This window comes from Anabrus simplex, chromosome 1 (genome assembly GCF_040414725.1).
Source record: "Anabrus simplex isolate iqAnaSimp1 chromosome 1, ASM4041472v1, whole genome shotgun sequence".
NCBI classification, from domain to species: domain Eukaryota; kingdom Metazoa; phylum Arthropoda; class Insecta; order Orthoptera; family Tettigoniidae; genus Anabrus; species Anabrus simplex.
In genome coordinates this window covers 294,463,061-294,478,891 of record NC_090265.1, presented here as the reverse complement: position 1 = coordinate 294,478,891, position 15,831 = coordinate 294,463,061, and the positions used below count along the sequence as shown (strand labels likewise).

The window sequence follows — 15,831 nt, the reverse complement described above, 5'->3', positions numbered from 1 at the left end:
CCGGACTCGATTCTCCGACGGGCTTAGGATTTTAATCACCTTTGGTTAATTCTTTTGACTCGGGGACTGGGTATTTGTGCCTGTATTTGTCACAACATACAACATACCACACTACCAATCCCATAGAAACATATAATAGTGAATAAATCCCTCCAAATGGGGTTGGCATCAGGAAAGGCGTCTAACCGTAAAACGGGCTCAAATCCACATATGTGTGACAGTCCGCACCAGTGACCCCACCAAGGTGTAGGAAAATTGGCGGAATAATAATAATAATAATAATAATAATAATAATAATAATAATAATAATAATAATGTTACTACACATGACGCTATATTCATCTAGGCTAGAAATTTATTGTATAATTTGTATAAGCTGTAATTTAGAAATCTTCTGCGTTTCTTCACAGCGGAAGAGATCGCGCATGGGTAATGCGCATACTGGTGCCGTCCTTGGAGAACAGTTCCGAAAATTACCGTCTTTGCCTCCATGACCGAGATTTTGCTCTGGGCTCCATGATCGTGGATAACATCGTGCACTGTATAGACAAGAGCAGACGAGTGATCATCGTTCTATCTCAGCACTTCGTCAAGAGCAAGGTGGGTTCTTACATAATAAATTCCAAGTCATTGTTAACCATGTTAACAGCACGTGATAATGAAAGTCAAAGGGAGCACCAGTCGGTCGAGTCACGTGTTCCAGTCACTTAGAAATAAAGAATAAGCCTTGTTTCACTAAAGGGAGAGCCAAAAGGACTTAAGACGATCATGTTTTATAAACATGTGGTTTCTGGAGCCGTTATTTGGACGCTCTGCAATAAATTCTTTCATCATCCTACTGTCCCTTACCAGGATTACTTGATTCAGGAACTGGAAAAAATCCAAAGAAAAGCAGCTCGATTTGTTCTGGGCGATTTCCGACAAAACAGTAGCGTTACAAAATGTTACAAAGTTTGGGCTGGGAAGACTTGGGAGAAAGGAGACGAGCTGCTCGACTAAGTGGTATGTTCCGAGCTGTAAGTGGAGAGATGGCGTGGGAGGACATCAGTAGACGAATAAGTTTGGATGGTCTTTAAAAATAGGAAAGATCACAATATGAAGATAAAGTTGGAATTCAAGAGGACAAATTGGGGCAAATATTCGTTTATAGGAAGGGGAGTAAGGGATTGGAATAACTTACCAAGGGAGATGTTCAATAAATTTCCAATTTCTTTGCAATCATTTAAGAAAAGACTAGGAAAACAGCAGATAGGGAATCTGCCACCTGGGCGACTGCCCTAAATGCAGATCAGTAGTAGTGAATGATTGAGTGATTGAGATTGAGACTAAGCAAACACAATTTCCAGTAAGCATTTTAGTTTAACTGTCAAATCCATCGTTGATGGGTCACTATGCCTTACTATTGCAACGGTACTATTATCTAGCAACAATAAATGGCATCAGAAGAGACGGAACACATCTCAACTAAAACATTCAGTTAGTGAAATGTTATTGTTGAAAAGTTTTTGGTACTTAGGACATTTGTAGGCCATAAAATGTTGTCTTTCGTTTCGGTGATATTAGGGCTTCCGAAGTAGAGATATTTTTATTCCCCCTCTCCATTCTCATGATTCCTTTATCTCTCATTGTTCGAATGACCATTCCTCCATTTTTCCTTCTCATTTCTATAATCACCGATATTTCCTTCCTGGCCAACAGAGTATGATGATCAAGTGTTCTTCATCTAATAAAAGAAATCTCTACAACAGCAATCGTTGTCAGTTACCTAGTAACCATATTGTCTATGGTTTCAACATTTTTATATAATAAGGGACATTTACCTAAAAATACGAGATTTTTTACAAAAATAAGGGACAGTTCATAAATACTAGGAAATCAAACGTTACTTACCAATTCCAATTAGATTATAATTAGTTTCATTAACAGAATAAGATAATTATTGAAATTCGTAAAAGAAACTAACTTGCACACTTTTACCACAGAACAATGCATCTGACATCTTAACACTGATTTCTTCGATGAGCTTTGATAATTTCACAATTTAGGCGTACGTAGATTTAGTCTCAAACAGCATGAACAATCACGTTGGAAATTGGATGGAAGTCCTACGGAAGTACGCGGCAGAAGACGAGGTAAATAACCCAGCATGCTCAGCCTTACCAGAAAATGGCGAGACATCACGATATTTCCTTCTTCTGAGGCTCCAAAGAGAAGAAAATAATGGAGCTACTTTGAACTTCAATATTTAGAGACAGAAATACAAACGCTAGTTTATACGGGACAATAGTTCATAATACGGAACGCAAATTTTTCATCTCAAATACGGGATGTCCCGTACAATACGGGACAGGTGGCAACCCTAATATTGACTGAACAATATTTTCCTACCAGTAATGTTCGCTGATGATGGAATGATGAATTAAAAGTCTGAATTAGTGAATACCTCCATTATCATAGATCGAATAGTGAAAATGTATGAAACGTAAAAGAATGAAAGTGGCATTTTCTACAAGTCTTTTTACTCGTTTTATATGGAACTAATATTTCCGGAGACATTTTGAAGTTTGTGAAAAATTTAATTTTATCTTCATGTTATGATCTCCCCTGCTTTTAAGCACTCCACTTAGGCTTATTTCTCTTCTAATGTCATTCCAGGCCATCTCTATACCGACAGCTCGGAACGTACTGGTTAGTCGAGCAGCTCATCTACTTACTCCCAGGTCTTCCCAACCCAAAGTTTACTGTATTTTCGTAACACAATTATTTTGTCCGAAATCACCCATAACAAATCGTGCTGCTTTCCTTTAGATCTTTTCCAGTTCTCGAATCAAGATAACCAGTTGAATTCCCATACACTGGAACCATACCCTAATTGGGGTCTTACCAATGACTTTTGCCTGCTGCCATTTCTTGATGGATACAGTACTTTTGTATCCATCTCTTGGCACAGGCCAGAATAAAGTGTAGCTTTCACCGAAGTCCCAGTCTCATCCATAGCTGTGACAATATGGAAGCTGCTGGGGTATGGGTGGTGCTAAGTCATGACATTCAGAGCACGGCTAGTGCATCTGAGTGTTATGAAAGGTAGGGTCAGTCGTGCTGCAATAGCACTTTCTGACCCAGTGAGGAAAGCAATGGCAAACTACCTCACTCCTCGTCTTGCCTAGTACACCTCATTTTGGTGCTGCCATTGGTTTTTGCGGTTTCCTTATAACCGCATAACCTTTGGTGGTGCTATTTGAGGATCCAACCAGCCTCTGGGCTGATGACCTAACAGACAGACAGGCCAATGACTTACACGCTCCCTCCTTTACATCCTTACCACAATCCTTAAATACCCCCATAACAATATGAAGCGATCTGTAAACATTGTTAAACAACCTCTCTAATGTGATTACCACAATGAAGATCTTTCTTTATATAAACATCTAGATACCTACAGTGGTCTCCATAAGATACTTCCACTAAATCAACACTGTAATTAAAAATAATTATCTCGCTTCCATTTGGTGAAATTTACAATCTGACCTTTTTTTTTTGCTAGGGGCTTTACGTCGCACCGACACAGATAGGTCTTATGGCGACGATGGGATAGGAAAGGCCTAGGAGTTGGAAGGAAGCGGCCGTGGCCTGAATTAAGGTACAGCCCCAGCATTTGCCTGGTGTGAAAATGGGAAACCACGGAAAACCATCTTCAGGGCTGCCGATAGTGGGATTCGAACCTACTATCTCCCGGATGCAAGCTCACAGCCGCGCGCCTCTACGCGCACGGCCAACTCGCCCGGTAATCTGACTTTTCACCCTGTCTGCTGTCGGTCTCACAAAGTTTTTCCAACTCTATTTGCAGTCGCTCACAGCCTTGTAACTTATTTATCACTCTGTGCAATATAACATCACGCACAAAATACCTCATCTGTGATTCCATGCTCATTTACTCATAACATTTATACATTGCACGTAATAAAATATCAAGGTCCAATAATAGTGGCTTGTATGACGGATCGGAAATGGATGGAAACGGGCTACCAACTGAGACACAAAGTTACGAGATTGGCTGTGCACAGATTTCACTTCAAGATGTGTAAAAATAAAGTATTTCACGAACCGAACGTAAACTGTGTGTGTAGGCTATGTGACCAAGTATGTGAAAGATATCATATCCAGAAGTGTTCCTCGAGGTCCTGTTCGAATAGTGAATTTATTAAGGACTTACACTTGTGCAGAGCGCATTATACGCCACGCTGTTTTATCTAATTGTGATCCTCTATGCACATTGTGCGCAATAAATTTATTATTATATTATAATAGTGGCTTGTGCACCTCCCCACCCGCGCGCTCTTAATTATTACAGGATTCTAGAAATGTAGACACCCATTCAATCACTAGTCCAAAAGCCTTCCCTACTTGAAATTCTCCAGGCATGGGAGGAGAGGGAAGAAAAGTGGGTTAAAATCCTATTCCCAGCCATAGGAGGTATGTTATCCCGTTGTTTTCTAACTTTAGAATATCTCACGTATGGGCCATTCAGGCTGCTTATCTTCCCAATTCTAGTTTCTCATACCAGTGCAGACATTATTTTGAACAGATAATCGCAAGCTTTCACGATATTCAAACAACAGGATCAAAGACAAAGACTCTTTAGGACCTTTCCTGTTTTCAATCAAAGAACAATAATTAAGTACAATACGCGACGTCTGTAAGAACAGATCAAAAATAGCTAACCCACTTGTCTAGCGAGACACTCAAATACGAATCCTAAAGAGGATGTATCATGAACACCGCTGTACGGCACGTCGTTGTTGGAACTTTTAATGCATGCGGGTTTCTGATAGCTGTGTGTTCTTCTCACTTTCCCTCTATTATCGTTCCATTTCATCATGTATAACTTTTAATCTCTCCGGGCGCAGTGCACTCATAATCGTTATCACTATCCTTATAATATCACTTCGCCACTTTCCCTGTCGTCCCAGTTAACGAAATGTGCCTTGGGGGAAGACAAAGAGCCATCGTCTTCAATTTAAAGGAAGGTAGTATTTTTCCCTCTACTAGTGTGGATAGTCTGGGGTGCGATTTCCGACCCTGGCTCGGATTATTAATTCACTGAGATGGGTGAATTGGAGTTCGTTGTTTTAGTTATTATTTCGTGAAAGGAAGTTTCCACATCGCAATCACCAACTTCCTATACTTAGCGTGCGATAGGTCTGTCCGATAACCAGTTCAGCTCTGATATCTCGAATTCTGTATGAATTTGAAATTAATTAGAGCTAGGAATAGTAAGAAAACGGCAGAGGCAGGTTTCTAAATACTACTCCGGCATAGTATGGAATGAAAGTAACGAAATCTTGGGAAATCACTTCTAACCCACTGTAGAATTGTAAGCTACTATTATTCTAAACTATATTAACTAAGTGCACTACATTCCAGTTCCTCAAATCAGTGTTAAACTACCTACGACAAAAACATAGAAAAGTGTGTAAATTTTTTCGGCTAGCCGCGCCCTTAGTTGAGACGATCAGACAACCGCGGACTAAGGTACGATGATCATGTGACTAGGTGAAACAGAGCTATCTCCCCTGCGAATTATAAAAATCCTCCATGATCCATTCATCATGCTCATCACTACGGCACACTGTAACCCATCGTTCTTAACAGGCCCATAATGTGCCGTATGCTTGGCAATCAGGATAAACAGAGCACTAAATTTGATTCTGACCTCTCAGGTCCTATTCTCTAAACCATCTACAGCTTTAGGACTTCGAACTCAATTATCTGTACCACAACTAAACTTTGCCCATTCCCTTAGGAATTTCACTGTACACACAGTCTGATAACAAGCAGCAACACACAGTTGATCTAGGAACCGTACTTGGCCCGGTGAGCGTTAGAAAAACATGAAATATTTAAAATCGAAGTAAATCCTAGAAAACAACGCGTGTGACGACAGTGATCAATATCTCACTTGACCGGACAAGTTGGCCGTGCGGTTAGGAGCGCGCGGCTGCGAGCTTGTATCCGGGAGATAGTGGGTTCGAATCCCACCGTCGGCAGCCCTGAAGATGGTTTTCCGTGGTTTCCCATTTTCACACCAGGCAAATGTTGGGGTTGTACCTTAATTAAGGCCACGGTTGCTTCCTTCCAACTAGGTCTCTCCTATCCCATCGTCGCCATAAGACCTATCTGTGTCGGTGCGCCGTAAAGCCACTAACAAAAAAATATCTCACTTGCAAGGACTAATGTGTCTATCAACAAACGTCTGAATCGGTATAACGTCACTGGGTGATGCAACAGTGCTGCCATATTGAGGTAGTAATATCGCCGTGCCACGTGGCTAGCGATTAGTGTAGTTCTAGACTCTGCCGTGTGAGGTGGTGATTGTTGTTTTAAGAGGAAGTACATCTAGGTAACCACCCTCTATTAACACTAATCACAGAGAAAAATGAAAGGGATCCAACAGTTGAAGGTATTGGCCAAAGAAAGACAACGCCCACGAAGGGCGTGAACATGAAAGACTCCCTAGGCCTCCATACGTAACACCGTCGGGGTCGGAAAAGAACAAGAGTAGACCAAGGGAGGTCGGATAGGATAGATGAAAGTTAGGAGCCTGGCACAAGTATGGGGAAACAATGCCAAGACTCAACTAAAGGTCCCGTGGTCGACAACCCCCACCCACCCACCCACCCACCCACCCACACAGAAGTCAAGATCCATTGGGACCGCTTTTAGTTGCCTCTTATGACAGACGGGGGATACCGTGGGTGTTATTCCACCACCCCCACCCACAGGGGAATTTCGTGTGAGGTGTCCTTTGATTTGTTTCGATAGGTTCTACGCGCAATGAATTCAAATATTGAATATCTGCGAAAATGGAGGCGCGAAGAATTGTATTTCTTCATAAAGGGACTACCTAATCGAGGCGGTAAAGGCGTGCTCAGTTTACCCGGAAGGACGTGCGTTCGCTTCCCAGTCAGGAAGTCGAACATTTTAAAAAACGACATTTCCATTTCTGAAGCGGCACGTGGTCCTGAGGTTCACTCAGCCTACACCGAAAGTGAGTAGCAGATCAAGTCCTGGAAGCAAAGGTGCCCGAGCATAGAAATAATCTCTGCACCTCTCGTAGTGCTGAGCTTACTGAACGTAGAAGCCTTTGCCTTCAACTCCTCCATGACCTGTATGGAGATGGCTTACTGTTTCTTCGTAAAATGACGCGACATATACATAATAAATGGATTTAAATTTATCGCAAGTGAATTCCAGAAAATATAAAGACCTATCAGAATTCCAGAAAGTACAATATCACCTATGCCGAACGTCGTGAGATGAGTTCCGTGCTCCTGGAGTCCCATTTGAGCACATATGCTGCCCCAGTGGTGGAAGAGGTGCACTTTGAAGATGCTATCTACGTTCGAAGCTGAATTTAAAAATCACATTCCATTCTGGAAAACTGCGTATATCAGGCCCGTCACCATCTGATGCTTCTCTGATTACACTTTGGTTTTCTGAGTTAGGGATACAATAAATATTCAACTAAATGATCTCGCTCGTGAAAGTCTTACGTAACGTTGCCGATGGCAGGAGACTGGTTTTGAAAAATAAAAACAGATTTTGTCAAACGTTTGATCTTGAGACTCATTGAGAAAGCTAACTCTATTAGTAACTGTCTTCGTTTAAAGTGAGAAAGGCATGAATTCATCAGAGAAAAGTGTTATTCTAGGTATGAGGGAAGTCTTAGTAGTTATGGAAGCTACAAAAATATTGCCTTTATTATATTAGCCTGTAATTAGTTAAGTCTTGTCCTTTTCCCGACGCCTTTGGAGAGCATTCCTTTTCTTAGTTACATAGTTATAGCATCTTTCTTTACTCTCTGTCGGTGTGGACGCATCCCGGTTGGCAGTAGACTGGTAAGAAATTATTCAAGGTAACGAAACTGACTTTTACCATGACAATCCACAATACTGCCTACACTTCTGTAGACTCCTTCATCCCTACGTAGAACTTGAAGTACTCGATTGTTGATTTCAATTTGATCTTCAGCAACAGTAGGAACAGCGGTTTCTTCAAGTTGCTGAATTTTGACAATAGTGAATTTAATGTAGACTAGCTGATGTGCCCGTGCTTCGTTACGGGATTCTCAGAAAGACTGACTTTGTGGTTTTCATAACTGAAGTCAACATAGGTCATTACAAAAACGTCAGTAGGAAAGTAGCGATTAAAAGCAATCTTATCATATAAAATAATCGATCAAATGAAAAACCGCACATTTTCTCACTTTTAACGAAGAGTACTACAGTGCCGATCTAACAGTCCCAAGTTCCAGAGCTGGAATGACCAGGCTGAAGCCAGCCGTGAACACTCGTCTGCCATTATTCCGTTAAATATGCACACTGCTCATTACAATCAGTGCCTCAGAGTAGGGATTGAATAGCTCGAATGCTATGATGAACCACTGTGTTACTTACCAGTAGCATCAGAAAATTTATGAACCAGAGAAGAAAGTTATCTAACTCCCCAGCTACTTCCCACCAATATTCAGGCAGGCTGTTACACTCGGTACGACCAGCGAGTTGGCCGTGTGGTTAGGGGTAAGCAGCTGTGAGCTTGCATCCGGGAGATAGTGGATTCGAGCCCAATGTCGGCACCCCTGAAGATGGTATTCCGTGGTTTACCATTTTCACACCAGGCGGTGCGACGTAAGGCAAATTTAAAAAAAAACTCGGTATGCAGCAGTAATCCTATTTATCGGAGATGAGTGGCGACAGAAGACACAAAGCACATCACAACAAACAATGGTCAATGTAATGTTATTGTTGATCAATTTTATGAGCTTTCTATATTATAGGCCTTCACATTAAGTTTTCTTTCGACTCTGTGACATTAGGGCGTCTTCTAAAATTAGTTATAGCGTAGACTGTAGTTCCTTATTCTCCAACTTTACATACCGATTTTCATTAAATTCGGTTTACCCATTTTCACGTGACCCGGCGCTGACATGGACTTAGTAACAAAAATCCAAATTCATGAATACCTCTGTGATCATAACCGGTACGGTAGCAATGTATAGGACATAAATGATCGGAAATTTAATAATGTATAACTTTAGTTATGTAGTATTTGTCCATATGACCACTAGTAACATAAATATTTGAGAACTAAATTGTAGGGCTTCCCATAAACTGCAATTTAACTCAGCGTGAATAAAATTATTTATGGCCTAGATTATAGCGACTTATTTCCCGAATTTGCGTACCGATTTTCATTAAGATAGGGCCATCAATAACATAAATATATAGGTAGGTAAGGGTTATTCTGCCCGAAGGCAGGTCCGAACCTCCGCAGAGGTGTTCCTGAGCCGGAGTTTACGTGCGGTAGGGTGGCCTGTTCCAACAGCGCGTGGCAACCCATCCAACTCCTGACCACGCCCAATGTTGCTTAACTTCGGAGATCTCACGGGATCCGGTGTTTCAACACGGCTACGGCCGTTGGCATAAATACATAAGAATTAAATTTTGGGCCTTCCCCTAAAATACCATTTTATTCATCGTGATTACAATTATTCATGGCCTCGATTATAGCGACTTATTTTCCGACTTTGCATACCGATTTCCATTACGATACGACTACTAATAACGTAAATATTTGAGAATTAAATTTTAGGCCTTCCCCTAAAGTACCATTTCACTCAGCGTGAATAACATTATTTATGGCCTATACTATATCGACTTATTCTCCGAATTTGAATATCGATTTTCATTAAATTCTCTTCAGCCGTTTTCTCGTAATGCGTGTGCATACATACATACAGACAGACCGACGAAATTACGAAAAATTAAAAAGTACATTTCCTTGTTTCTGTGGACATGACTGATACAGAAATTCCATCCTTTTTAAAATTCTGAGCAATGTACAGACAAAATTATATATAGATGTTCGAATAGATCTTGGTAAAATATTCACATGAGATTGTACAAGTACTCACGTCAAAGAAGCTTGTCTTCAAACAGAGTAAACAGAATAATTATTGACGTTTCTATACGCTACCACTAAAATTAACCACTGCACAATTCACGACCTTTAACATCAGAGTAAAAAGATGTTCAGAGGACGTAAAGAACCCATAATTCTACGGTGAGAAATTTTTTTTCTCCAATATTTATTTGGTATTAAGAAAGTACTTTTATGTTTGAAGGTAGCCATGTTGCGCTCCTAAGAGCCCCGATGTCGCGTGGGAAGGTTCTCACTCACGGCAAGCTCGTGAATTCCCGGGACACCTCGGTGGAACTCGAGTGCCCGCCAATTCTTTAAATTCATGGAATTCTATACAACGAGGGATTTTGGCAATATAGTAAATGAAGAAATAAATAAGCAAAATTATTCGTACACCCTCCCTGAAGACAGAGACACCAGGGAAAAACATAAATGTAGTTAAGCCTAAGTGCAGGTTAGCGTGAGATCAGCGAACCAGCTACACGTGCCAAGGTCAGGGGAGGAAGAAAACGCGCGAAACGCACGGGCAGAAATAATTTATTTCCCCGGTTATGAGTGTAGAAAAATTATAAAATTAACGTCTAACATAAGTGCAAGTCTGTCCGGAGTTCTGGGACAAGTCTCATCAAAATCCGTCTATTAGACGCAAAATTGGCAGATTACACAATCAAGCCTCATAGAGGGGACAGCGTCCCTTCTGAGATTATAAAAGAAATCCCCCACCGTAGATTTTGCAGTGTCGATCTGGAACTTGAAGCCGCGGGAGCTTGTGCCCGTCGTCATTAGAATTTCGCGCCAGATTGACCGACAAATAATTAAATACATGTCCGTGGCTAAGGTCCATACACTTGGTTAAGAAGAGAAAGTGATTGGAAAGGTTCTGAACGTTTGCCGACAAACTAGGAAAGTGTAGGCTGGTTGAAATATACACAGCAAGTTTTATTTATATAATCTCATGTACGCTTGAAAGTGAAGAGGTTTTTTTGGAGAAGCTATTCAGAATAGTTCTGCTCCCTTATCTGCTGAACACCTGTTTTTATTGAAGCAACGGAGAGAAACCACGCTGGGAACGCATCAGACAGTTGTAGTCGACTGCAGAGCGAGGGAAGTTCGTGGTGCAAATTACAGAGAAAGTGCCCGATTTATATGGTAATTTTAATATCGTGTGTGTGAAGGGTAGTGTTTGTATGAGTGAGATTTTGGAAATGAAAATGTTATCTGTGAAAATGAGCGGCTAAGCCCGAGGTCAGCTGGTGATGATGTAACCAGAATGCTGGGAATGTCACCATTGTGCAGGTCTGTCTATTTTATATTATGTTGTAGTTAGTTATCGTTCTGTCCCAACAAATTTTCCAGATGATTGTCGGGTTGATATTCGTAAGTATCAGGCGAAAAGTGTTATAATTTTTGGTCAGCGTGTGAAATTTTCAGTGTGTAAAGTTAATGTCAAGAACGGTAATATGCGACGCCTAAAATTTTGTGTTGAATGTTCTATGAGATATCATCCAAAGCGTCGATTGTTGGAACGTTATAAGTGTAAATTAGTCGTGGCGAATATCATAATCTCAGATGTCAGTTGAATTCAGAAATGTTGGTCGATAATAATAATAATAATAACAATAATAATAATAATAATAATAATAATAATAATAATAATAATAATAATGTCTACCGCGGGATAAGGAAATTTTTCTATGTTAAAGTGCATTTAACCAGTATATTTTTACAAGGATCGCAGGCATATTTAGATGATTTCGGTGAAATTTGTTAGAGTCACAGTCATTAATGGGAAGGAAATTTTGAGACATCGTGTATATCAATGATACGAAAAGTCGCTGGGTGCTCTTGGACTCTCGAGGTTCGAAAGTCGTAATAATAGTAAAGTAAGAGATGTGTTTAATAATGGCTGTCGTTTTCACCAGGGGATCGAAGTATGAAAAAGGGTCTTGAAGGAAAAGGGATTGAGAGCGACGGATTTATATGTATGTGGAGATGAGAGAGATGGATGAAGTGATACCGCTGGAATAAAGCGAGGAGAAGGAGTTTGAGACAAGCTATATTTTTAAAGAGGAAGTATTTAGGAAACAGGCTGTGTTGAGGCAGGCTGTATTGTTTTCCGCAATCAATCCGAATTTGAGACGACTATGGTGTGGAGCATCGGTAATTTATAGAAAGATCCCAAGTAAAAACGACTTTAGTAAATGTTAAAGTCTTGGTAGTAAACATCCAGTAATTCTTGTTACGTAAAGCCCGTATGGATAATAAGATAATGAGCGACCTCAAGGATCAAAGAGCACTTTGGACCCATGGTTGGGTTGTACTGAATTTGTTCACTGGAGAGGTCATTGATAAGAGTTGGAATTGATGATAGGCGATTTGAGAATTTCGAATGCGGTAGTGATGATTATTATTTTGAAGGCATCCACTAAATTGAAAACGTGTGTTGGGAATTTTCATTTGCTTCCCTAACACTTCAGTGCACAGGCTGAGATTGTGTTCGAGGTGGAGAATCGTTCGTCACGTATAGTTATTTTTGAGCTCACGTATTGTAATGGTAGAGACTTACTGTATTTTTTTCGACTTGCATTCATTTGATAGTAAGAGACGTGGTTCCGATCGTGTGGTATTTGTCTGACCAGATTTTGTATTAAATGTCGGAGGTGTTTGAAATTGCTAGTTCGCCTGATATGTTAAGGGAGGCGTAGTACGACCCACTTTGACGCCCGACGATAGATTTAGGACGTCACATGTTATTCTTGGAGTCACTGATGATGAGACGTCCTAGTTCACGCCCGACGATAGAATTTGGAAGGTATCATGTACATAATGATTAGTGTTAGGGTGTACAGATTTCAAGTGAGCCCGACGATAGGTCTGGGATGGTAGCTGTACACACTCAAGTCTCAGTTTAGATGTTTCTTTTTTTTTTTTTTTGTCGAAGCGGCCTGGATGAAGGTAGCAGTTACAGTACGATATGATTTTATGAAGAGGGTCAATGCGTAGCTCTCCATTGAGATAACGGGACAGCTGTTGACGCGTGAGGGTTGTCCAAGTGTTGGATATCGATCTGATGGAGATTTAATATTTTTTACTGTGATTCTCCGTGCGTGTTAAGCTTTAATGACTTCGAGATGTTGATTTATTTTTACGGACTTCATTGTTTTTCTCGTTTTAACGTCCGTTCTCGTTTGATAGTGTGCATATTGACACTCAGTGTATTAGTGTGAGACTTGAGTTGCGAATGCGGTTTCGATTCGTCAGCCAGTATTTTATTTTATTTTCAATCTTGTCGTACTTTCATTTTATTCATAGTTAAAGTAAGTAAGTAATCACTTTACAAGTAGTGTGTTGGGACAGACAGTAAATAGAGAGATCTGTACTGGTAGCATTGTTTTTCAAGGGAAAGAATTCCTTAAAGTTGTAGTAAATTTTAGCGTGGACTGGTAATTTTATTAAGCATAACAAACCCATTTCTAACCTGAAAATCGGTTCGATAATAATATTTTTCAAGTGACTTTCCACTTTTTAATTATCTTCAGTGTTTGGCATTTCTTCTAAATGCATGATTAGTAATTGTTTCCTGCATTTCGCAGTTTTGTTCCTTTAGAACGACATAACGTAAGATCCTCTCAGATCCTGTTGTTGTTGGGTCCTTCCGAACAGCTGTTTGGGGTGATGCACATTTAGCATCGGGATTACCTTATCACTTAAGGGTGTCATGAATGACAAATACATGGTGGGATTTTATTTCAATTGTGAATGGTGCTGTTAACTTGTAGTGAACACCATGCTTTCCCATAATATTTCGCAACCTATCCAAAGCAACTGATAGTCAGTTTGGTTCGATTAAGGGTCCATTCGGCGGGTGTTCCGTATCCGTTAAGGGTATTCGACTGGTGGATAACCTTAATTGAGAGAAAATCAGGCGTTCTACTTGTTGAAAGTCAGATTTTCCACGGATCGTGTGGATTAACTCTCAGTTCTCGTTTGGAATAATAGGTGCCCGGTTTTCAGGTCTTCCCTTTTTCAGTTTTTCAGTTTCGCTGTCCACTAACATATTAGCTTCTCCGAAGCAACTCTTCGACATTGTAAGAAACAAAGTGACGGTATGTAATGTGACTGTGTTTGGAACATTCAAAAATCAATAATTTATATTTTTTTTTTATTTTGCAAGAATGCATATTAAATTAATGATGTTATCGTGCTCTTTCAATTGAATAAAAGTTAGTAAGCACATTTTTGCTCCTCATTTCAAGTAGTTAGGCTCTCTTCTGAACCCCATCGTTTGGTTAAGATCGTGACCGAATTTATTCCCGCAACGACCCAGGATTTAAGAGTTCTAAATTGTTCTACTGTAGCAGCCGTGGCCGACCAACGATGGAATGGTAAGTTCAAGGGTTCAGTAATAAGTGATCATAGCTTCTCACGTTGAGGTAAAGTCGCAATAACGTTATATTTCAGTAACTGCAGATTAGCTGAGCTTCACTTCCTGTATTTGAGAAAGAAAATGTCGTATGGGGAGACGTGACAAGCGATTGAAACCATGGAATGTTATAAAATCATCCCCGGCTTCCCTCCAAGGCAAGCGCTTTTCAAATCTTGACCAATGTATTTAAGATTTTTCAAGTGAAAAGTCACGTTCCTGTGATTTGGATTTCACGTAATGCTGAAAGTTAGTGGTAATGCTTACGATACAATCAGTAATATAGAACTGCCAGCATGTTTGCTTCATTGGTTTGCTCTGATTTGCTCTTGAAACTCTTGTGACATGATGTTACGTAGAAGTTCCTCCCATTTATAGTATAGTAGAGCACGGGATTTGGGTCCAAACATCCTTCCAGGATATAAATGTAATGTTATTTGCTTTATGTCCCACTGGCTACTTCTTTTAATTTTTCGGAGACGCCGAGGTGCCGGAATTTAGTTCCGCAGGAGTTCTTTCACGTGCTGGTAAATCTACTGAGACGTGGCTGATGTATTTGAGCACCTTTAGATACCACCAGACTGAGCCAAGATCGAACCTGCCAAGTTGGAGACAGAAGGCCAGCGCCTTAACCGTCTGAGCCAATCAGCCCGGCCAGAATTTAAAATTGGATGTGTCAGAAAATATTAGGCGGTATATACTAATATTTATATCACTGAGTTATTTTCTGTACCGGGCTAAATTGCTGTGACGGTTTAGCGTTGGCTTTTGAGTCCAAGATTGTGGGTTCGATGCCGACTCAGGCAGGTGGTATTTAAAGGTATCAGCCTGCCTCGTACTGGTAGATTTAATAGCAAACTCATGTTGGACACCATTTTGGCACCTCGACGTCTTCGAAAATCTTAAAAGTACTAAGAGGGATATAAAACCAATAATCTAAAATCATTACATCAAAAACATAATGTAATTCTAGCAGCCATTTCATCAATAATAATTATGTTGACCACACTATAAAATTACAGAAACGTTGTTGGTTTTCATTGGAATGCCATACATCATTTCATGGACTGTTTTTCGTTTCAGTGGTGTCAGTGGGAGCTGGATATGGCCAATCACAAATCGTTCGAGGACTCCAGCTGCTTCCTGATCCTCATTCAACTGGAGATCCTGGAACGACGAGCTCTACCGAGACACCTCAAGCTGCTGATGGACACGAGAACGTACTTGGAGTGGCCGGACAAAAAAGAAGCTGAAACTAACACAGACGTGGTTTTTAAAAGGCTGAAAGATGCCATGGGACCTAGCATTCGTCAAGTGGAACATACGACTACAACATTATCCATTGAAGCTTCGGCGTAATTTGAGGAAGTTATAAAAATCCTTATGAACACAGCTTACTGTAAATGGTCAGTGCTCATATCAACTTA

General features: G+C 40.4%; 1 protein-coding gene across 1 annotated transcript; it reads left to right on the top strand.

Annotated features, from left to right (window-relative positions):
- The first annotated feature begins 387 nt into the window (after positions 1-387).
- LOC136865181 (toll-like receptor 2) lies at positions 388-15,831 on the top strand. The gene is made up of 2 exons (XM_067142391.2): positions 388-600; positions 15,488-15,831. Exons 1-2 carry the CDS (start codon positions 433-435, stop codon positions 15,761-15,763), a joined length of 444 nt encoding a protein of 147 aa, XP_066998492.1. The 5' UTR covers positions 388-432; the 3' UTR covers positions 15,764-15,831.